The following is a 23,133-nucleotide window of genomic DNA, read 5'->3' as shown; positions in this document are numbered from 1 at the left end:
TCCCCAGAGACAGAGTGGGGAGCAGAACAGGCAGATTGACTGAAATCCACCACTGAGGGGCGCAGCGGGGAGACAGGAGGGGTCTGCCGCGCCCTGTGGGTAGCTCCCTGGCCCAGGATCAAACTCGTGCTGCAGCCTTCACAGTGCTGCGTCTTAACCCCTTGTGCCACCAGGGAGACCCTGAAGTCTATTCTAAAAGGATATTTCAGGTACGTGTTTGCAGGGAAAAGTCCGAAGGGCAGGGTGGCACACTCTGGGGGGCCCTGGGGGTGCTGTCTGAAGAATCTGGGCGGGGGGGGGCCTGTAAATCCTAAGGGGAGAGGAAGATTCTTATTCCCATGTTGTGATCAAGTTGCGTGCAGGTCAGAATTGTTTGGTTTGGTGTCAATTGTAGCCTACCATTGTGTGTTTCCTCACAAATGACCCCTTCGACGAATCAGCACGCGTGTGCAGGGCCTGCGAACCAGAAAGGGCCTTCTCGGTTGAAGGCCCTGGTGGATGCTCCCCATTAAGCACATTATTGATCATGCTGTGCATGGCCTCAACCGCTCCGTGTAATTATATTTTGTAAGTCCATTTGAAACCTGTTGGGATGCTTTGTCACTGCCTGATGAACATGCACCCCGTGATACCTCCATTGACATTTTCTCTTAATTGATGAGAGCTTGTCCTTGACATATTTTAGGATCCAATATCTGAGCCAATCCCACTTTGTTTCGTCTTCGGGGTGCTGTTTTTTTAGACTTTTTTTCCGTGCAGATGAATTGGGTTAGAGACCTGAAATAATCATTTTCGTGTGGATTTCAGAAAACGCAAAAGTAAACAGAGTTAGTGCAAATCAATTTCAGACTCTTAAAAATCAGAGAACATGAACAGTAACAAAATACTTCTCAAGAGCCTTCCCTGAGGTGGTTAAAACAGGTGAACCATCCGTGAAAACAGCAAATACAGTCGCATTAACATACACTAATTCTGCAAGGAATTTTGGGGGAAGATTTATTTATTTATTTTTAAGATTTATTTATTTATACAAGCACTGGGTACAGTCAGAAGCGCGGGAGGGTGAGAGGATCCACCAGAGCCAGAGCGGGGAGCAGAGCAGGCAGAAGGACCGAAGGACACTGCTGAGGGGAGCAGCGGGCGGCAGGAGAGGTCTGCACGCCATGTGGGACCCTCCTCCGGTGGCCGGGGAGCAGCCGGGGATCGAACCGGCGCCGCAGAGGCCGCGGGCAGCTTCGCAACCCAGCGCTCAACCGCTGCGCCACCGGGAGGTCCAAGATTTATTTATTGATGCATACAAGAACTGGGGTGCAGGCCAGAGGTGCGGGGGTGAGAGGACTCACCATCGGATTTCTACTGTCGCATGTAGCTTGACCTCAGAGATCGTGCTCCTGCTTTGTCTTGTCTTCACTGTATTCACTTGGCAAGCTGATGACTTGATGTCTATATTTTTAGAAGTTTAAAAATAAAAGCACCAGGTGTCAATGTTTTCAAGTGGCGAACGCCGCGTGCAAGGCCCGTTCTCACACTGCAGAGGTCTCCGGACACCACTTACCCAGAAGACTCGCGCTTCCTCTGAACGCTGCACCGTGTTGCTGAGTTTGAAGACAAAGCGGACGTCAGTCAGCCCAAGAATGTGATCAAGCTCTACGGGTGAGTCACAAAGAGGCAGCAATCGTGAGCTCCCTCGCGGCTTCCCGGGAGGCCATCGGTTTTTAACGCTGTGAAATCCACAATAGTTTGCAATGAGCACTTCGTAGGTTCGTAGGTTCTCTCTCCGACAGTTGAAACATTTGCATAAAAGTCAAAAAGCCTCTGGGTTGTCAAGACTCCATCAACGTCTGTCGACACGGCCATGGGCCATGTAGTGATGGGTCGTGGTGTCCAAAGCTTGACTAAAGGGTCCAGGAGCCAGCGCTGTGCAGAGCAGCTTCATGGGGCTTCTTCCAAAGTCTCCATGCTGATCTCAGTGCATGACTTTTTTAAAAGATCTGTTTATTTATGCACACAAGAACTGGGGTGCAGGCCAGAGGTGCGGGGGTGAGAGGATCTGCCAGAGACAGAGTGGGGAGCAGAACAGGCAGATTGACTGAAATCCACTAAGGGGAGCAGCGGGCGAGTCAGGAGAGGTCTGCCACGCCATGTGGGTAGCTCCCTGGCTGCGGATGGAATTCGTGCTGCAGAGGCTGCGGACAGCTTCACAGATTGCGCCTTAACCCCTTGCGCCCCCAGGGAGGCCCATCAGGCCACGATTTCTTACGGGAGCAATGAGTTCTGCAAACCCAAGGTGTTGGGGCTCCCTTGGAAATGAACGGCGGTTGTTTCTCGTCCCTGCCGGCTCCCGCCCAGGCCTCGGGACTCTGGAATGGAAGTGGGGACCTCAGTGTCTTGCTTGTGATTTTAGTTTTTTCTTGTCGCTGGTGGCTCACGGCAGGCGTCCTGGAGGCACGCTCATTTGCTCCGTGGATAATTTCATTATTTCACGTGGGTTTGGAAAGGCCCCCGTGCCGGTGTGGCCAGACATAGATGCCTTCGACCAGCCTTGTTTTCTGGAGCAGTGAGTGCCTGCCCCAGCCACTCATGCCCCCCGGAAGCGGCCATCACCCCCATTCTCTCGTGGCCAGCACGCTCTCCATCACATCTCGGAACACCGTCGTTTGGGGCTGCGATTTTGAGGAAGGAGCACAGCAGAGCTACTGGCTCCGTTCTAGGGAGAGCCTTACCCGAGGCTGAGCTTCCAGACGCGGCTCTCTCAGCAGACGCGAGCCCTGGTTCTGGGTCAGCACCTGCTGGGAGAGGTGGTGGACACGGCTGACATGCAGGCGGCCACACGTGAGGGCAAAACATCAAGAGGACCCTGGGACTCGCCCCCTAGATGAGCGGCTGATACTCACCCAGAAGTAATGAAAAGAATTCCCGGTCAGGGGGCGTCTGCTTGTGAAGTCCAAGGATGTTTTGGGGAGACGATGTACTTGTAGGTTCTCTGGCTTTTGTTAAGGATATTTCCACCTAAAGTCCCTCTTCCCTTCACTTGAAATGGCCCCTGTATCTGTGCTGAGTGAGGATGACCGGTTTAGGGGGGCATCTCCCTCAACTAGCACCTTGAAGGAATGTTCAACCTACTTTTCCACCCGGCTATTTGGGGAGGTAACCTCAAAAGTGAGATCTGCTTAGCGAATTCTTTCCTGCGCTGGAGGAAGACTTCTCAGGCGGTCGGGTCCGCAAGGGTCCAGCCGGGATCGTCCGTCCATGGAAGAGTCTACCGAGGACGGCGGTGGGTGGCAGGAGCAGGGAGGAAGGAAGCCCGTCTGCTCTGCTCCGCGGGCCTGTCGGGGGAAGACGCTGCACCCGTCATTCCGACAGGCTGGTGCGCATTCCCCGCGCGTGGATTCTCTAACCACTGCCAGGCGGGGCACCTGGGAGACGCTGCTCCCTGGCCAGGAGGTGACCTGGCGTGGAGCTGAGCGTGCACGACGCGTGGCTTCCTCCGAGGGGCTCTGCAGCCGTAGCCGCGCGGCAGGTCACAGACAGCGAGCCGCTGGAAGGCCCCTCTCCGTCGAGGAACGCGGGAGAGGATGGAGTTAAGCAGCCGAAAATAGCAGCGTCGTTTTAGAAACCCAGATTTAAAAGTGGAATCGAGGCACCACCGGGCAGGATGATGTTTGATTATGAGACATAATGGGTTCCTCACACGCTTCGATGTAATTAAAGATATAAAAAGGAGACAAGGAAGCGCAAAAATGTTATGAATATACGGGGCTGTAATGAGTTGCTTTCCTGAGAGGCAGCCGTGCCTGCAGACGCCTGTCCGCTGGAAAAGAGCCGCGGAGAGAGAGGCGCTCGGGGGAGCCCGGGACAGCAGCGTGGGGAGCTGGGCGGGTGGTGAGGTGGAGCTGGGGGGCAGGAGGGAGGGCAGAGGGGGGAATGCACTTAGGGGAGACCCTCCCGATGGCCAGGAAAAAACCAAAACCGAGAGCCCGGAGCGTTGCGTGGTCCCCGGGCGGCTTCCCCAGCGATTGGCAGGTTCGTGCAGCTGAATGGAGTTCAGCCGCAGTGGTACGTCCTCGCGTTCAGCACGCTTCATTCTGCTTTGTCATGATTGAGGAAACTGAACTGAAGCCTGGGGGGCCCCCGCACGAGGCAGGACCGCTCGCCGCAGCTGCTGAAATGCTTTGCCCGCCGGACAGAGGCGGCCAGCTGGGAGTCGGCTGCGTGAGTTCCTTAGAGGGTGCACTTGGTTGCTGGTGGCTATTGGCGGCCACAGGGCTCCGTTCTTGGGGGGCCGGGGGGTGGAAAATGGCTGATGGGGACCCACGTAGAATCCCCGTATTTGTTTCTGTGGCGCATCATCGACGGCGCTGTAGGCAATCGGCTGCTTCGTTGTTTTCTTTTCATGGAAAAGACTAATTATCCGAGCCAGGAGGACGTCCTGGCCACGCCGGCTGCTGTGCTGCTTTCTCGCGGGGTCTTAAATTTTGCACCTGAAAAGGAGCCGCCCTGTTATATGGGCTGCTCGGGGAGGCCAAGCTCGGTTGGCGGCTTGTGGGTCCCGGGGAGGAAGCATTAACGGGCTGGTCCCCCAAGATCTCTCTTGGCGTTTCTCCCTCTTCAGGCCGAGGGTTCAGTTAGCCGAGGACCTGGATTGAGATTCTTCCTGGACACAGATTTGCTTTCCAGTTGTTTCTAATTTTCTCTCGGAACAGTTAATTTGAGGAGCCGACAGAGAGACCCAGCAGTGAGGCTGGTGATGTATGTCGGCTCCTGTTGAAACATGGTGATAGTGTGTTTGCGTGTACAGATCGGACGTAGAGATGTTTCCTTCTTGGGCCATGACGTATGTTTCCCTGTCGCTGCCGAAAGCGTCGTGAACTTACTGCTGAGCTGCTTCCGTGAGAGGCAGTTGGTTACGTGGAAATCGAGCATTTCATCCATCGTGGCTTTGGGTTTTTATAAAAAAAATTCATGAAAAATTTTATAGAAATGTGGGGAGCGCCGGCAAGTTCCTTTTGTCGGAGGAAAATCATTCTTCTTGGTGATGTCTGCCTTGGAAATGCACTTCAAAATAGGAACATTAATTCAAATGTCACCTTGCACTTATCACTTTAGGTGACGTGTGTAAATTACACAATTTTTATATCTACCATGTACGATTAATCGCCGGATTCTTCTGGTGAACGAGCCTTTGACTTGCCTGGAGGAAGTGAGTCCCCTTCGTTGGCTTGTCCCATGTGGTCAGACCAAGCTTTATGCTCAAAATAACCCCACGGGGACGAGCCCAGGGCCGAGGGCGATGAGGATGCGGCTGGCCGTGCGTGGTCCTCCGTGCCAGGCCCGGGCTCTGCCCTCTGCCGTCCTGTAGCCACTGCCTCTCTGCCATGCTCTAGATGACAGCGTGTGTCACGCCTCACGCCTGTCCTCCCACCGATGACCTGTCAGCCGCAGATGACTCAGGAAGGAGGAGAGAGCGGGAGCTGAAACAGGCAGGTGGGGAGCCTTTCTCTTTGTTTTAAGCGTCCCGTCTGTCTGACCCTAGATATGGCAAGTTGAACACCTGCTTTTACCTCCAAGGGGCCAACCTGGCGCTGAAGTGGCAGCTGCTGGACAGTCTGGGAGGGGGTGGTGAGCAAGAGCAGCTTTGTCGTTTCATTTTTCATCGCCAACTGCAAATTTGGATAAATTCACGGGGAGGGAACTGACTTCCTCCCCTGGAACTGGGCAGGTCGTGTGTCCGGTCTGGGGGCTGCAGGGTACCCCAAAGCGCGCCGCTCGGCATCTCCAGCAATGAATCATGGTGGGGGAGGCAAGAGCTGCACTTGCCCGGCTCTGTCTAAACGTTAATTTAATAGATGGTGAAAAGTCAGGTTTTTTGTGCCGTGGAGGTAAAATGAAAACGGGTCAACGATTTGATCAAATCTCCAAGTTCAAATTACAAAGTCATCTGCCTTTGTGGTTCTAGCCCTGGAGGCGGGAAGACAAAGAGCATCATTGATCGCTGAGTAAGTCACAGTTGTCACTTATTCATGGAGTTGTCCCTCAGAGTCGCAGCGGGCTCCACAGAGCATTTTCTGTCCGTGTCAAAGGTGCAGCAGTTTTCTCTAATGAGGTTGCTCGGCCTCAGGACGCGGCTGCCATGCACGGAGTCTCGCAAAATCCGGCACCCGAGGGGCAGCTGCCTGCCAGCCCGGCTCCCACACGTGCAGACGGAGCCCCGGCTTCACCGACAGCTGCATCTCAGTGGGCGTCTCTGGTGCCCGCTGTCCCGGGAGCCGCACCACAGCCCAGACGTCCGCCTGCTAGACGTCCGCCTGCTGTTCTCCGAGGCCAGCACTGCGCTCCCTTCTCCCCGGGAGAAGGTGGGGGGCCACTTGTCTCCATGCCACTTCCCAAGAAGCCCCAGCTCCGTCTCCCCGGGTGCTGCTCCCAGCCCAGGCTGACCTTCCCCGCGACCTTGCCCTGCTCGCGGGGCCTCTGCTGTCCTCCGCGGTGCTCACTGGACGGGCAGGGGGTATACCAGCTCTCCTTTCCAAATGTCCCTGCTGCCCCCCAAACCACGGGGGTCCATGCAGCTGACTCGCATGCTCACCGGCCTCTCTCCATCCCTTTGATGTCAAAAAACTTGGGGGGGAGGCGGAGAATCTGTCTTGGAAACAAGGCAAGCTTGTCCGGCACCGGCCGCTTCTCCTCAACCTCGAGGACCCGCCCGTCCCGTCCCCAGCTGCTGCAGCTTCGCACCTCAGTGGCTCGGTGGGGTGTGCGGTTAAGACGCAGCTTCTGCTCTGCTGGCAAGTTGGGGGTAAACACGGGGCCTGAGCCCAAACTTGAGGAACCTCCGGCTGAGCCGTGACGTAGCCCTTCGTGGCTGCCGGGGACGCGGCTCCAGCCAGAAGCTCATCTTCCACGCGCCGCCTTCCGAGACCAGAATATCGACGGTCCGTGGGAATTTGTAACATTGGGGGGTTCGCAAGCGGAGACTGGATCCCGCACAGAAGGTGCTCTTCCTTCTAGAAAACAGCAGTCTCACCCCAGGAGGGAAGTGTGCCGAGTGTTCACATGCGTCTTGCACATGTCTGAGGTGCGATGCCTCTTTCTCGGTCCGGTGATGCTTTGCTCTACTTTCTCGGTTCTGCCGGCGCAAACGTCCTGTTGGTTTCCGTACGTGCTGCGGAAGCTTTAATGGGGTCTCAGTTCCCCTAATATTTCCTCAGTTGATTGCCTTGATTTGGGGGTACCAAGTCATCGTTTATTCCTCAGCTCTTGAGGGTCCAGGCTGTGCTGGCGTCGGGCGAGACCCAGCGTATAAACGATGACGTTTTTTGCTATGTGTCCATTCGGGGGCCGGGGCTTCTCTCTGGCCTGCCTTTCCCCGACCCCCCTCGGGCGCCGCGTCCCAGCAGAGGCGTCGGGCAAGCGGGTCGTCCTCCTGATTCAATGAGACGCTCTTCTTCATGCCGTAGTCCCAGGCGCCAGGCTCTTGTGGATGGTTTTTGAGGCATTTTTATTGCGATGTCTCTTTCCTCTTCGTCGGGCATCGGTGTCCGTGAAGCTGGCCTGCTCTCGGGAGGCCATCCATGAACGCGTGGGACCATCTTTCTTTAAACAATGCAGTGGCCTCGTTTAGAGGTTTCACGGGCAGCTCTGAGAATCCAGTCGTTGGATGAGGACAGACAGACACCGCCACGAAGGCGGCCACAGAAAGGACGGTCTATTCCCAGGCAGAGGCGGACACAGCCAGGGGCAGCCCGCAGCTTTCGCACAGGGAGATCAGCGTCGCCGCACGCAGGATGTGCCCGTGAATGATAAAGCATCAGACGAAGTCCTCGCGATGAGCCCGGAGACAGAGCGCCCACGGTTCGGTGAAGGGTGTTCACGCTAAACTTCACGGTGCAGGAGGCAGCCCCGGGATCGCCGCGGATGGCTGCTGCGTTGCAGCGCCCCGCGGGGAAGGGAACAGCCGAGGGCAGGATAGCCGGAGGGGGCAGAGAAAGCGCTCCTGGCTCGCAGCCGGTAAGGCATCCCGTGAGGGGCCCTCGAGAATCGATCCATCGGGAGGAAAGGGGGAGCTGAGCAAGAGCGACAGGCGCACGACCACGACGCGTGCGGGGCTGCTGTCGTCCGTGATGGGTGAGGCACGGAAACCGGGGCGTGTTGTGTGTCGGGCTCCCCTACGGCAGGGAGGGAAAGAGCATGGGAGTGGTATTTTGGGGGTAGAGGTGAGTTCTGCGAGGTGTTGTCTTCGTGATAAAATTAATCATGCCTGGGACGTATTGGAGGAAAAGCAAAAGGAAATTCTTCCAGATTTTGCGCTGATGATCCTACCGTCTCCGACTCGGAGGGTTTTTTAAATGAAGTCATTGTAAACAAAAATGAGGAGCGTCCGTGTCTGTGGGCCTTAAATGTGGGGTTCGTTCGGGTCCAGCCCTGCTGTGCGGGGCACGGGTTTGCGCCGCTGCCGGCTCGCTTCACCGCGGGACACGAGGGGCGCTGCCGGGCCACCCCGCGCCCTGGCTCGGCTCCCCCTGGGGCGGAGCGCCCCAAATGCCCCGCACCTGACAGTCTCCGCTCTTGCGAATGCTCGCAGGCCTCGGAGGCCCGGAGGCCCCGGGCAGCGGCGACCCTGCCTGATTCCCATCCTGGGCTGACCAGCTGCTCGTGACGGGGACAGACTCTGAGGCTCCCGTGCCGCGTGCTGGCGGGCTGCACTGGCGTGGAGGCGGTGCCCGCAAAGGAAGCTGGTGTGCGGGAGATGGCCGTGACCCCGAGACGGCGGAGTCGGCTCCAGAACGGGCCCGAGCCGCCTCCCTCCCTCGGGATGGAAAAGGTGATCTCTAAGGCTCTTCTGTGCTACCCCCGGCCGGTTTGGACGTGCCGGGGAGGGTCCCCCGGTTCAGGAGACTCGGTTATGGGGGGTCTAGGGCTGGGGGGCCTTGAGGTCCCGGGAGGACGGATGAGGACAGGGCATGTCTGCCCTCCACCAGCTGGGGCCCCTGAACCCCCCTGTGGCTGCCCTGCTCCTGCTCACACCGGCTCCTCGGCTCTCAGCCACACCTCCAGGGCCGGGCCCGCTCCCCGGGGAGACCCTTATCCTCAGCCCTCGGGGGGCTGCTCCTGTGGGCCTGTGTGAGGTCACAACCCCCTCCCACGAGCTCGCCCACCGGCGACAGAAGCACGGGGTCAGGGAGGGCCCGGGCAGCAGGAGGCTGACCCCTGTGCCGCCAGACCCCGCCAGGTCCCCGCGTGCAGTCCTCCCTGGCCTCGGAGCACACGCGAGCGGGTCCCGCCCCTCCGGGGACACCGGCCCTCAGGACGCCCCTGGACTGAGACGGTGCCCGCTGGCTCTGCTCAGGCGGCCCCGCGGCTGCAGCCGCCAGCTCCGAATCCCGGGCTCGGGGAGGTGCGCGCGGCCACCAGAGAGCCGGGCGAGCCAAGTCCGTGCCCGGGCAGCTGCTGGCCGCCAGCCCGCCCAGCCGGCCCAGGTCAGCGGAGGCCCTGGCCAGAAGCTGGAGTCCGGCGTGGACACCAGGTGGTCTCCACGGTGACCGCGAGCTTTGTGACGTAAGCGCAGGCCGCCGCCCTCACCCCTCAGCTCCCTGGGCTTCCTCAGGCCGGAGGCCTGAACCACCTCTGCACTCGGCGCTGCAGACCTGGACAGTCGCTTCAACCTCAGCGTCGTCCTGTGTGGACACAACCCGGGCGACAAAACCTCAAAACCCCAAACACCCGTCGTACTGGTGCCTGCAGTGTACAAACAGCGGACTCGACCCCCAACTTTCCGCCCCCCTGAATATGTACCAACGTAACGGGGAGCAAGCCGCCGCGGCCCCTTGGAGCGTGACGCCACGTCAGCGCCAAGCCAGTGGGACGGTCGATGGAGCGGCGGGTTGCCATGGTGACAGTCCAGCGCGCGTTATGGAGGAGGACGGATGAGATCCCCAGTGACAGAGCCCAAGCTCTCAGGAAACAGCCCCGTGGGGCGCCGTTCCAGCCCCCGGCCCAGGAAGCGCCTGCGGGGTCAGGGCGGCCCCTCCCGGCACCTGCTCGAGCCCCTCTGGGAGGCCCCAACGCCCGTGGTCCCCGAGGCCTCCGTGGGGGACGTCGGGCAGCTGCGAAAAGCAGGGGGACGCATCCGACAGGGCCCCGCGGCTCCGCAGACACGGAAGGAGCAGAGTCCACGCTCTTCGTGCGGCCACTGGACGGCGACCGGGGCTGCCCCGCGAGTCCCCCGAGCAGGACAAGACACGCCCGGGGTCCAGCGGCCTCCTCCGGGCTCCGGGCCGCCGGTGAGGCAGCCGCTGGGGACGTCTGGACAAGCTGTCTGGGCTTGGGAGGGCCAGAGACTCGCTTTTCAAAACGGCTGCAGGGGGTGAAAAGGGGGTGCCCAGGAGGCTGTGCATGGTGCTGGGAAAGCCCCTGACACGCTTCAAGACAGCGGGTCAGGGGACCCCGTTCCCCGCACACACGCCCCCGGAGGGGAGGACACGCACAAACCCCCCAGAGCGAGGACGCCGCCACGCAGGTGCGCCTGGGCCAGGACGCCGTTCGCAGCAACACACACGGACAGTCACCTGGATCCGATTCCCATTTAGGAGGCTGGCTGGGCCCGGAGCTTCCTGCCCTCCCGCCGGCCCAGGCTGCGGGAGGAGACCCCGCGGCACGGAGACAGAGGGGACATCAGGGGGGTGCGGCGTGACAGGCCCCGGCCCAGAGGTGAGGAGCCCGCAGTGGGGGGCGCTGGCGGCAGCGGGCCCCAGAGACACGACGGGGGCCGTGCAGAGAGCACGGACACCGGCCGGGCTCGGGACGGGACCCTCGACGCAGCAGATGATCTCATGGCCGGGGGTGGGGCTGGGGTGGGGGCTGAAGGCAGGAAGTAGGGGGTTCCCAAGTCCAGTGAAAAGCAAGGGGCACACAGCGACTCGCACAGCCTCCTGTGCTCCCCACGTCAGGAGGACACAGGCCTTCCTGCTGCCCGGTCAGAGCCGTGGACGCACCCCTCTGCAATCTGTGTCCCCAGCGCCGGGACGGGCTCGGCCGGCCCAGCCTGAGAGCGTTGGGGAGCTGGGGCACGGCTGCTCAGAGCCGCGCAGGGCTCGCCCTGCACCCCCTGGGTCCACCCGAGAAGCTGCGTCTTGCACCCTGAAATGGGCCTCCCAAGGCGCGGTCCTGGCCCAGCGTGGGTGTCTCCGTCCTGACCCCAGCCAGGCGCGGGGCCCACGCCTGTCGTCGGCTGCAGGAGTGACAACCCCAGTGTTAACAGCTGCAAACAGCGCGAGACCAGGCTGAAGAGGCCAGAGCCGAGATGCTGGCGTGTGGGGGTCGCCAGGCTTCCAGCTCAGGCCCTACTCGAACCAGTTTTCCCTGAGCAGGAACTGGACGGCGTCGTCGAAGCCGCGCTGGTACAGCGACTCCATTTTCCTCTTGCTGGGCGGGAACAGGGCTTGGTTGAGCCGCACCAAGTTGGCCACGGACAGCTGGGGCAGAGAGAGAGGGAGCTGGGCCACGGCAGGGGCGCTGGGCCGGGGCGGGAGAAGCTCCGGGCCGTGGGGCGGGCCACGGCCTCCGAGCGCCCCACTCACCAGGACGTCCTGCTTGGCGATGCTCACGTACAGGCCCCGCTGCCCCCGGTCCTGCGGGGACACGTCCAGCCGGCCGCTGAAGGGCGAGATGGTCACGGTGCGGCCCTCGGGCAGGATGGGCAGGCTGTTGGTGAGGCCTCCGTCCACCCATTTCTGCGGGGAGGACGGGACGGGTCAGCGTGTGCGGAGGGACGTGGAGGCGTTTTCAGCGCAAGGCAAATGTCGCAGGCCTCCCGGGGAGCCCCACCCGCAGCGATGCATCGGCAGCGAGATTCAAATCTCCCTCGAGATGGAAAGAGGAGACTGGCGGCAAGCTGGGGTGGACACCTTGTGTCACCTCGGGGTCCCACAGGGGGGTGGTCCCCTGCCTCTGGGCTCCGGCTCTGCTGCCTCCTGTCTAACCAGCTGCCTGGGGGCTCTGGCGTCAGTGCCCTGAGCCTCCAGCACACGGGCTGCACGATGATCTGACCCGGGGGACACTATCACAACAGTTTTCTTTCTTTCCCTGGCAAGGCGAGCATGGCCACGCTGGCCCCCACCCCGACCCCAAATCATCCAGGACCCACTCTGTGTCTGTGACCTCCCGGTGCACAGTGGTTGCGAGTGCGCCAGCCATCACGCCTGAGTTCCAGGCAGCAGGAAGGAAAGGCCGCAACTTCCCGGCAGCCCTTCCTGTGAGCCCGAGGTGGCACAGCTTGCTTCCCCTGGCCCCCGCCGAGCTCACGGCCCCCGCGCACTGTCTCTGCGCCCCACCCTCTCCATCACTGCTTCAAGTGGTCACAACAGCCCGGAGGAGACTCTCAGAGCGTGGACAAGGGCAGGGTTGCCGGATGCTCCGGTCCCGCGCGGGCTGTCTTGTGGCCCGCCCCTCCTCTGTCCCTCCTGGACAGCACCCCAGGACAGGCGGGCGGGCCCAGATGCCCCGGGGGAGCCCCGGGGGAGACCAGGGAAGCTGGAGAGGGGGGCGTGAGGCCCTTAGAGGAGAAGATGCCGAGACCGGTGACTCCGGCCCGGTCAGCCCGGGAGCGGGACCCCCTGGCTACGAGGGCGGCCACTCTCGGGCACGGGGTTCCCCTGGGGTCTCGCGTGTTGTAGGAAGGACCGTCCACAGGACGCTTGTAGGAGAAAAGCCTTTGCCTCCTTTACAGAAAAGCGATGGAGAAAGACTGGAAACAGACGGAAGGGGCGTCCCCCTCGGTCCTCAACCCCGAATCTCCGTGATAAGGCGCCGGCGGGGTCCTGACAACAGCGGGTCTCCGCGCAGACGTGGGAACCAGCCTGACCCGCCGCACGGGCACCCGGTACCTGGCCTTTGTACTCCACCGGCTTCAGTCCCGCGTAGATGGGCACGAAGCTGCTGGCCAAGAGGACCTGGGGAGAAGGGAGAAGCCGCTCGGAGGCGCCCACAAACGTCGAGGACACTTTCTGGCAAAGGAATTTACCATAAAAACGAAAGGGCCCGTTCCAGACATGTCCAAGGCGCCGCGGGACACGGCGGAACAGATGTGGGGCCTGCAGAGACCCCAGGAGACGGGAGCACGTCACGGCCCAGACCCAGCCAGGGGCACCTGTTGGCATCAGACATCAGCAGGCCCTGCCCCAAGGGCGCCCCGGTGCGTCTGAACCTCGCACGCCTACAGGGAGCGAATAAGCCTACAGGTGCGGCGCCCTGCGCGGCCCCGAAAGATGCTCTTCTGCTTTCCGGGGGGCCGTGCCGCGGCCGGCGCAGCTGGGGGTGACCTTCTGTCACCCGGACGACACGGGCGGAGCAGGAGACTTCCCGGCCGGCGCCGCTCTGGGTGCGCCAAGAGACGCGACGGCTCTGCGGAGACGGGTCGTCCCAGATCCCACGAGACGCCCCCACCCCGGCCGCAGCGTGTTGGTCAGAGGGGCGATGGGCAAACACGGGCCGGGAGGTGGCCGCTCGGGTTGTTCCGCGCCCCGCAGGCGTTGTCCCCACAGAAAGAACGTTGCAGGTCTCATTTCTGGGCGCCGACGGATTCTGAGCTGCAGCGACGTGGCGCAGCCGGGCCCCGCAGCGCACCCGAGGTCTGCGCAATCCTCTGGGCTGCGGCCCCTTGAGACCGGGACCCCCTGGGATTTGGGGGTACGCTGATTGTGCTGAGGCTCCTGCACCCCCATGGGTCTCCGGGCCACTCACTGCCGGCCAGACCCTGGTGGACAGGGCCCGCACCGGCCGTCCATCCCCGGCTGACCCCGCTACGGCCGTCGCTGCCTTCCCCTCTCTGCGGCGGGAGTAAAGGTGCCTGCCCGCCGTGCTCAGCAGTGGGGCGAGGATGCTCCCCCGCTTGCCGGCGCAGGGGGGGACCGTGCCGCTCCTTGGAGGGACGTGTCTCTTTCTGACCTCGCCGCCTCTGCCGCGATGTGGGCCGCTGCTGTGTCTGTGAACTGAGCCCAGGGGGACGTGCGCTCCGGCGGTCAGGGACCGGCAGCCCTGGACCCTGTAGGTCAGCTGAATGCCCTTCGCTGCAAGCAAGAAGGGTTTCCCAGGGAAGGAGACAGGGACAGACGTCCGGAGGCCCCTTCCTCGGTGCTGAGCCCGCGGGGCCGCCTCGTGTCCAGCCTCAGGGTTGTGGGAGACGGCCGCGGGCCGCGGGGCTTGCAGGACTGGCCTCAGCTAACACCCTCGAAGGGACGGGTCTCCCCCGGCCTTGCTCTGCGGGAAACAGCCAGTCCATGGGCACCGTGACCCGTGCGCAGGGCCCTGGGATCTAACCGGGCGCACGTGGGCCCAGGAGACCCTGCTTCTGCGGCCTCGGAAGGAGGCGGGGACGGGCCTCGTGGGGAGGGGCTTTATTTCACGTCTCCCTTTGAGTCTCTCCCTCTTGTCCCCGTCCCCAGCCTCGCTCTTGGGAGCAGCATGCTTCCTGAACATTCCAGACATCTATGCATCCCTTTTTATAGCCACCATCTGCTCCCCAGGAACCACCCAGGCTTCTCTTTTCAGTTCTGGAGGTTAGCGGGCTCCGCGGAACATGCCGGGGCCTCTTGCGCAACCTAGAACGCGTTCATTATTCAATTATCCCCTTACAAGGTAATGCACGTTTGTGTCGCCGACGTCTTCGCTGCTCAATGAACTCAAGTAATTACACCAATTCTCTGAATAGTTATTATCCCAAACAAAAGCGCGTTAGAAAAAAATCATGTTTACTTGCCGCGAGGGCTGCGGCTGCCGCCGCGACAGACCCCCGCCAGGGCGGCCGCCCGGGACCGGCTGGACTCACTGCCGCGAGGTCTGCAGGGCAGGACCTGCCCGGGGTCAGCGGGCGCGGGAAGGTGTCGGTGCTGGCCCCTGCTGAGAGGCCCCAGGGGAGGAGTCCTGGCTGCCCAGCTTGGGGGCTCGGCTCCAGGGGCTGCGGGACCGAGGCTCCCTGGCCCGCCGGCCAGCAGAGGGGCGGCTCTGGAGTCCGAGGAGCCTGGGGGTGTCTCTGCACGAGGTTCCAGTGGACCCGGGTGTCAGCGCTGCTGCCGCATCTGCATCCCCCTGGCTGACTCAGGCCCACCCGCCCATCTGCGCCCCGACCCTCACGGCATTGCAGAGTCCCTTCCGCCATGGGGGGAGCACACCAGGGCTGGCCGCGGGGGGTGTGGCTCTTGGGACACTCTCTGCTGCCCACCCACCTGGCACAGGTAAGTGTATCCAGCAGAGCACGCGGGACCCGCTGGCCGCCAACCAGGTAAGCCCAGAGAGGCCCAGACAGATTCTCCGGCCTCCGTTTTACACTGACCCGTCTACACGCCGGCCTGTAGCCAGGCAGGGGCCACGGGGTGGTGGGTGGCGCTCGGCCTGCCCCACCCCTGGACACCCAGCTGCGGGCATGACAGACTGTCTTGGAGCAGAGTCCCAGCAAGGAAAGACAGGCCCAGGAGCATGAGGGGGAAGGTGTGGTGACCCTCGGCCAGGACGCTGGACCTAGGAGCGGCCCAGCCACTGGCAGGCGCCCAAGCTGTGGCCTCAGGCCGCTCTGCGCGGGGCAGTGACACCTGCTGGCAGCTCAGGCCCGGGCTGAGAGCTTCCCCTGCACGCCTGGAAGTCTGCGTGCGCGAGCGAGGCGGTGGACAGAGGACAGGGTCAGTGCCCAGTGACACGGGTGGAGGCTGGGGCAGCAGAGACTTCCCCGGGCAGCCGAGGCGTCTTCGGCGGCCTCATATCCTGCCAGTCCAGCAAGGACCCCACCGCCACGGACCCCACCCAGCAGAAGGCGGGCTTGGAGGCTGCAGGCGGGGCTGGCGGGACAGGGCCTACCTTGATCAGCTCCTCCCTGGAGGAGAAACTGGACACGAGGCAGTTGCGGCCGCTCTGGGCGTTGGTGATGGACACGTGCAGCCGGCTGTGGGCCAGCTCGTGCGCGTTGGGAGGGAGGATGGACTCCATCCCGCTCCTGCGGAGGACAGGACGTCGTGGCTGCCCGCGCCCGAGGGGCCGAGGGAGGCCGGCTGAGCTGCCGCTGGCCGGGCCGCGCTCACTCACGCTCGGGGTCACGCACGCACGTACCTCAGCCGGGCCATGAAGTCGTAGCCGGGGGTCGCCGCGCCCAAGGACAGCCTGCGGACTTCCTCGGCAAACTTGTAGGTGAACTGGCTACATTCCTGGCGGGAGAGTGGGCGGGAGACCCGCGGTTTGGGCAACCCGGACTCCACGGCGGCCGGGGGCGCGGGCTGAGCCCAGAAGCAGCTGGGCCCCTCGGGCTGGCCCCGGGCTCCAGCAAGCACCCCCGTCCCTGGAGCCGGGGACCTCGACTGTGCAGATGTGACTGAGAGAAGGACCTGGGGGCGGGCCCGGACTGGGTGGCGGGCCCAGTGCACGCCCCCTCTGGGAGCCGCGGGGGCCGGAGGGCAGAGGGCGCTCGCTGCTGGCTCAGCCATCGGCCGAGGGGTGCGGCAGCTGCTAGCAACGGCAAAAGACAAGAAAACGGTGGCGTCTCCCTGGAAGCGCGGAAGGAGCAAGCTCTGCGGGCGCCGGGAGCTCAGCCAGTGAGGCCTTTTCAGACTGAAGATGCCCGAAGCTGTCAGAACGAACATGTGTTATCTCCAGCCCCCCGGTTTAGGGTCGAGGGTTGCCGCAGCAACAAGAGCCAAACACGGGCGCCGCCTCCAGCTGGGGTGGCCAAGGGCTCTGGGCCAACGCAGAGTCAGGGCTGGGGCCTGAAAGAGAAGAGGGGTGCGCGGGGAGGGGAAGACAGGCAGGCACCGTCACGGCACCATCTCGGGTCGGCAAGGGAGCCGGGGGTGGGGGCGCCCAGACTCGAGCCGGGGCTGCGAGGGGCTGGTGGCCCGTGGCAGTGGGAGAGGCCGCAGGCTGTCAGGGAGCCCCTGCTGCCTTGTGGGGTACGCCGGGGTGGCCCAACTGTGTGCTTCCTACTGAGCAGCCGGCCCACTTAGCAGATGCCTTCAGTGTTCATTTGAGTCACACACGCGCACACACGCACACACATCCCTGAGCAGACGGGCCAAGCGTGCACACGGGTGCTCACGCCAGGTCTAAAGCCGCCTGCTCCTAAGATACCCCGTGTCAGGCGCACCCCTCGGCGCCCCCCCCAGCTCACGGAGCTCACGCTGTCGGGGAGAGCAGCTCACGGGCTCGAGCTGGGAGAAGAGAGTTTGCTGGAAAAGCCAGCGCGGTCACCGTGGCCTCCGCCAACTGCTGCAAGGAGGTAGAGTGACCTGAAGTCATGCGGCTGGAAATGGATTTTGAAAAAGGAGCCGCGAGGGTGTCCCAGGGAGATACGGAGAACGGCTTTCCGGCCGCCCGTCAAACCTCAGCCTGCGTCCCACCCGCGCAACCGGACGGGACAGCTGGGCCTCTGGGCTTCGGGGAGAAGCAGCAAGAACAGGCGAGGTGACCTGGGAGTAGGGCGTTGTCAAGCCTCAAGTTCCCGTCACTCGAGGCCAGAACAGCTCCGGGAAACTGTGGCTCCCCGGCTCAGGCTCCCCCCAGGAAGGACAGACTGCGCTGGAGGGGTGGGTGTGACCGCTCAGGGCTCTTGAGCACAAAGCGAGCGCTCTGGGGCAGGCTCAAAGCATCAGCTGGGGCCAGAGTTTTCACTCTTGCCTGTCCAGACTCAGCTTCTCCCCGCGGAAGCTCTGCAGTGACACCGCCCCGGCCACCAGCCACCGTTCCCCACAGGGGAACCAGAAGCGGCAGGAGGGAGGAGGGGACTCTGCAGGGCTGGCCTCTCGCCAGGCCTCTTCCCCAGGCTGCTCGCCACACATCTGAGAACGAGGTTTTGGGGTGTAACGTTTTGTGGTTTTGAAATTTCGACGAGACTTAACTTCATTCCTGGGCGTGCATGTGTAGCCCGTCCGTGACTATTCAGAGCCGCCAGGGAGGGTAAGCAGAGGGGACCGGATCACCTCCTAGACGGCAGCTAACCGCCCCGCCGTGAACGTCCAGGAGCCGGAAACAGATCTTTAATCACAGGCTGCATTCAATCAGGTCCTTCACGGAGGCTTATGTCTGACTTCCGGGTGGGCTGCCGGGGATGCGGGCTTTGTTTCCCGCTCGGAATGGAAATTAAATTCCCATTCATTGCGTGTCACGGAAATTATAAGCTCTCCTTTAAATTTATGCCCTGCGTGTAAACAGGACGAGCCACACAGGCGAGGCCTTGCAAACAGGCAAAAGCCCCCCCCCACCCCACCCCGCCCTTCTCGGGATCAGACGGGGGAGAAACACCCTTTGCTGGAAGCAGAGCTGGAATCTCCAGACTGAATAAACCCCCAAGGAATAAAATAAGCAGCTCCTGTCTCCCCGTCTCACTGTCGCCGCGACTAATCCTCTTTTGCGAAACCGGAGCGGAGCGCAGCGCCAGCCATTCAGCTCAAGAACCAGCCCCAACCCTTCCTGTTTCCCCGGCCGGGGATGATTTCTCTGCGGTTAACTCAGCAGCGCGACGCGCATCTTTATTGTTGGGGCTTAATTTCTTGACGAGGAACACAGGCCGGTTACGACTTAATTACCTCGATTTTTTCTGGCGCCGTTAGCAGGACGGAAGCGACCAGGGACCCGGCAGAGGCCCCGGCGAAGGCCTTGACGTCCCTCAGCAGCCTGGTGCCGTGTGTGCGGAAAGCAGCGGCTGCCCCCAAGTGGTAGATGCCCAGAAACCCGCAGGCTGCGAAGGACAGGCTGATGGGCTGCATCCTGCCTGCAAGACAGAAGCAAGGACACCTCCGAGGCCGTGGGGTTTGCTGCACCTGCTCGCTCGTCTCATGCTAAGGAAACCCCCCCCCCAGCTCCCCACAGGCTTTGCTTTCAATTTTAATATAGGTCTGCACCAGCTTTGCTTTCACTTTTAATATAGGTCTGCATTTGAAGCACCTCCCGGGGCCCATGGAAATTCTGTTTTCCGTGCACCCCAATTTTTGAAGGAAGCACTTTTTTTCCCTCCCACCCTTTTTATTCATTAAACAATTGCATTTTGTGTTTGTTTGGCACGAGGTCACACAGTCCCCTTGGTCACGACGTGGCAAGAAACATCTGGAAACATCCCGGTTGCCAAGGTCTTTTTTTCTGGGGCCTTTGCAACGTTGGGGGGACGCTCTAGGGCGGGGAGGGGAAACCATTAGGCTGTGCAGCAGGCTCCCAAGGGATCTGGCTGCCTTTGCTGGTTTTGGGGGTCGCTGCTCCCCGGCGTCCCCGTGGCCGCATCCACACAGATGTTTGCAGGGTGAGGTCAGGGGTCATGCAACGATGCAGTCTGCAGTGACACAACCACAGCTGCCCCCCAAGTTCCGAGACACGAACCGGCCACGACTGCAAAGGCAGCTCAGGCTCGAGGAAAGGTCATCTGACTGTCCAGCTGCACCACGGCTATGGGGCCGTTTCCACAAGTCTGGGGGGGCACGACTGGACCACGTGGGCGAGACCCAGCCCCACCACTGGGCACCCCCGGACCCCACTCCAGGACCTGCGGCGTGGGCACCTGGCCCGGGCCTCGGATTTGGGGGCCCGGGGCCTCCTCCTCCTGCACCAGGGCCTCGGCCGCTGCAGCCCAGCCCGGGTTTGAGGGGACGGGGCGCGGAGCTCAGTCTCCGGGTGCAGGCGCGGAGGGCGGCCTGGAGGAGGCGGCGCTGCAGCCCGGTTGCCAGGGCAGCGGGGCTCGGGTCCCGGGTCCGCCCCGCCCCCGCCCCCCCCCCCCAGTGTCCCCCCACCCCGCGCCCCACCTACCCTGCGGCCCCAGCACTTCCGGGCGCCAGGGCTTCCACGCGCGCGGCAGCGAAGGCGCGGCCGGGATGTCACTCCACGCGGCTCCGCCTATCAGGGCCGGACTTTGCCGCCGAGGGCCCGCCCCGCGAGGTCCGGCGGAAAGGCCGGGCCCCGGCGCCCCGCGCGGGTCTGTGACGCCATCGCGCCGACGAGGCCGCGCGCGAGGCCCCGCCCCTCCCGGCCGCGCCCTTTAAAAGGCGCGGCTCAAGATGGCGGCGGGCGCCAGGCCGGGGTGACCCCGGGCGCGGGCGGGGACACGGAGACACGAGACGTTCTCGTCGGGAGTCCGAGACCGTGTTCGGACACCTGGGCGGGAGGCGTCTTGGCCCTCCGGCGCGTCGTAGCCTCTCCTCCGGCCGGCACCTTCCCGGAACAGGCTGACCCCGAATGACGCGCTGAGGCCGTGCCCCGGAAGTGCTCGCCCCGCTTCCCCTCTGGCCCCGGAAGTGTTTCTGTCCTGGCACCGCCCTCGGGGCGGGGCTCCGCGGCTGGCCTCGAGTCGGACGCCGCCCCCCCGGCCTCTCCAGCCCGGCCGATTAATGTTTCCCCCAGGCGGTGCTGGAATGAACTCCTTGCGGTGGACGGGCTCGCGCGGCGCCCGCAGCCGCTGCGTGACCTCGGACGGGTGGACGACCTCGCCCGACTTCCGGGGTCATGACCTGCGGCGCGGGGTGGTGACGTCGAGGTGGCGCCAGCTGTCAAAGCTCGGTCCACGTGGAGGGCCCTGGCGACGCCCCCGCTGACCTGGACCCGAGGAGCCGCCTGGGGGTCGCCACCCGCGCAGAGGCCGCACCCCAGCGCCCCGCTCCCGTGGTGCCTGGGCCCCGCCGCCTGGTGAGGCCTCCCCTAGCCGAGGCCCTCAGGGCGGAGTCTGGGAGATGCGGGGTGCCTCTGTCTCAGCGCAGCGGGGAGGGGAGGGGAGGGGGGCCCTCCCGATGACCGTCCCCGCTTGGGGGCCGCTCACCTTCTGCCCCGCAGCGCCGCCAGCGAGAGCCTGGGGCGAGGACTGAGGCAGCGAGTTCCCATCCAGGCTGAGCCTGTTGAGCCCAAGCACCTCACAGACAAGGGCCCGAAGGTCCCTTAATGCCACTGGGACCGGGAGGAGGGGAGGCGGGTGTGCTTGGAGGAAACAGGACACATTCCCCCCTTTGCCTGTCCCCCTCCCCGCCCCCCCTCCTTCACGCAGTGGTTGAGCTGTGCTGCCCTGAGCAGCATCCTGCAGGAAGCCATGAGAAAGGAGGGATCGCAGGCCTCCCCGCAGGCCCCCTGCAGCAGGTTGTGCATTTTCGCAGAATGCCCCCGGCTGCAGGCGGATTCCAGTTGAGGTGCTGGGCTGACCAGTGAGTGGCGGCACCAGGCGTCTCAGGAGAGTGATGTGGGACCTCCTGTTTCCTGCAGGGGCAGCGGGAGGAGCTCCCCCAGGACCCATCGCTGGCTCAGAGGAAAGACAGTGGCTCCCGTGACTGCCACGCCTGCCGGTGAGTGAGGCCCGCTGCATTCGTCTCGTGGCCTTGTCACTAACCTCGTTATTTAGTTATTAAAACTTTAAAATTGCTCTTCTCTTCTGCTCCCCCACATCCTGTTTACAAACGCCTAGAGAAAAAATTCCTACCGTAAGGCATAGGCACAAATTCAGTCGTGAATGTCGAATCTCAGCTGCAAACTTAGCAGTGGGCGCACGATGTATGACGCACACTGCGTTTGGGCTTTGGGTTGACTTGAGCGACTCTGCCGTGCGAGCGTGTAGTAAGCTCGTCGTCCTTCAAGTCCGTTTTCAGTAATACACTTGCCTGCTTTTCAGGTTTGAAATGGTTTACTGATTTGGCAACTTAGCGAACATGTGTTAGCACCCATTGTATAGCAGAGGCCACGCTGGTTTTGGGATTTGCTGCCTCGAATTTGCAGGATCAGAGGAATGGAGAGGATCCAGGATGGAAACTCTTCCTGGAGAGTTTCGTGGGATGGGAGACGGGGGTAACTCATGAGCATGCGCTGCAAAGCCACACACCAGAGCCCTGGGAGTGCCTGCTGAGCTGAGAGTCGGGGCCCCGAGCCCTGGGAGTGCTCCCTGAGCCGGCAGTCAGGACCCGGAGCCCCGGGTGTGCCCCTTGAGCCGGCAGCCGGGATCCCAAGCCCTGGAGTCACCTGGGAGGCAGCCTTGACCACCCTGGCCTGGCCCACCCCACACCACTTGCACAAAACATTGTCCAAACCTGACCGCTCCTTTCCCTGCCCAGCTTCCTCCCACAGCCGTGGGAGCAGGGAGCCTGGACATTCTCCTCAGCCCGCAACAAGGTGCGGAACTTGAGTTCTGATCAATTCAGCAGACCCGATAGGCCCCCTGCGCTCTGCATACCGTGCGGGTTCTGTGGATTCGAGGGAGAAGGGGTGCTTGAGGCGAGTTTCAGCTCTGGGGCGGCTGGGGCGACGGGTTCTTTCCTGCCATCATGCGGAAGAGCGGGTCCCCCTTTCAGGCTGACAACGCTGAAAAGATGCTTCCCAGGCAGACTGTGAGTGTTGCTCGTCGAGGACCAGAAGGACGAGCCAGACGGAGGCTGGTGCTGGGGGTGGGGGTGGGTCATCCTGCTTCTCACAAGGCCGCGGCAGCTGCTGGGGGTCACACCGGGGCCTGGCCGCCGGTTTTCCAACGTCGGGGGGTCTTGGGGTGATGTGGGACCTCCCCTCACCGCGTCCTCCGCCTGCACTTGCTCACGCCTCACCCGCTCCCCAGGATCGGGAAGTGCACCTGAGCAAGAGCGGGGCCTGGGTGCGCCCCCATCTCCGGGCCTTTGGCTCAGCCACAACTCCCCGGCCTGGCACGCCCCGCAGCTCGCCCCTTTCTCTTGCCTTTGCTAAAGCGAGTTAGGCCTGAGTCTCTGATCCTGCAAGCGCAGCAGCTCTCAGTGAGCGCCTTTTCCGTGTGGCGTGGTCTGCTCTCTCGCAGAGACAGGCTGGAGTCGCCTGCCGGAGGCACAGGGCCCTTCAGTCCTTTTCAGCGTCCAGTCGCATGGCTTCATGCAAAGCGTCCGAGCGTCGTGCGGGGCGTCACGCGTGTGTCTGGCGTGGATGTGCACAGCACAGAGAAGCCCTTCCTGGGCCGACACCTGAGCGGCTCAGTCGGCTGCTGCAGAAACGCACATTTCTGGTGGCGTGGTCTGAGCTGGGGCTTCCTGACGCGGCGTTCACGCTAAATCGCAAGTGAATTCTGCTCAGGAGGAGCCTGTCCTGGATGTAACTTTTATTTAAAAGCTTCATTTTCCTGCGCCGTGCGCAGCTTCTGGACCCGGGACACAGACTGAGCTGTGGAGGGCGGTGGTGACGTGACGCGTTCTG

At 62.7% G+C, this 23,133-nt stretch overlaps 2 protein-coding genes across 11 annotated transcripts in view; one reads left to right on the top strand and one right to left on the bottom strand.

Annotated features, from left to right (window-relative positions):
* Positions 1-23,133, top strand: part of STS (steroid sulfatase) — a 375,016-nt gene that overhangs the window by 274,566 nt on the left and 77,317 nt on the right. For 7 of the 8 annotated variants that reach the window (XR_008552054.1, XR_008552055.1, XR_008552057.1 and 4 more), the window contains one exon: positions 21,199-21,278. The exons of the other annotated variant lie outside the window; for it this stretch is intronic. The gene's annotated coding sequence lies outside the window, so the exon portion shown is untranslated. The remainder of the gene's footprint in view (positions 1-21,198; positions 21,279-23,133) is intronic. 8 annotated transcript variants of the gene reach the window in all.
* PNPLA4 (patatin like phospholipase domain containing 4) lies at positions 10,841-19,800 on the bottom strand. Of its 3 annotated transcripts, XM_037512744.2 has the most exons (6): positions 18,555-19,486; positions 16,090-16,184; positions 15,841-15,976; positions 12,879-12,944; positions 11,574-11,726; positions 10,841-11,468 (listed from the first exon to the last, which is right to left on the bottom strand). In XM_037512744.2, exons 1-6 carry the CDS (start codon positions 18,732-18,734, stop codon positions 11,337-11,339), a joined length of 762 nt encoding a protein of 253 aa, XP_037368641.1. In that variant the 5' UTR covers positions 18,735-19,486; the 3' UTR covers positions 10,841-11,336. The 3 variants fall into 3 exon arrangements, with proteins under 3 accessions (XP_037368641.1, XP_054551846.1, XP_037368640.1); XM_054695871.1 differs by lacking the exons at positions 10,841-11,468; positions 11,574-11,726 and adding an exon at positions 19,762-19,800 and having other exon boundaries at positions 12,322-12,944; positions 18,555-19,291; XM_037512743.1 differs by lacking the exons at positions 10,841-11,468; positions 11,574-11,726 and adding an exon at positions 19,762-19,786 and having other exon boundaries at positions 12,322-12,944; positions 18,555-18,739.

Source organism: Talpa occidentalis, unplaced genomic scaffold, assembly GCF_014898055.3.
Source record: "Talpa occidentalis isolate TD23 unplaced genomic scaffold, MPIMG_talOcc4v2.1 talOcc4.15, whole genome shotgun sequence".
In the NCBI taxonomy this organism is placed as follows: Eukaryota; Metazoa; Chordata; class Mammalia; order Eulipotyphla; family Talpidae; genus Talpa; species Talpa occidentalis.
The sequence above is the reverse complement of the archived record's forward strand: the minus strand, read 5'-3'. Positions and strand labels throughout refer to the sequence as shown.

Coding starts and splice junctions, on each gene's coding strand:
- PNPLA4 (XM_054695871.1), bottom strand. CDS start 18,734: ATGCAGCCCATCAGCCTGTCCTTCGCAGCCTGCGGGTTTCTGGGCATC. Junction 16,185..18,554: donor CGGCGCCAGAAAAAATCGAG/GTAATTAAGTCG, acceptor CTCTCCCGCCAG/GAATGTAGCCAGTTCACCTA. Junction 15,977..16,089: donor GACTTCATGGCCCGGCTGAG/GTACGTGCGTGC, acceptor TGTCCTCCGCAG/GAGCGGGATGGAGTCCATCC.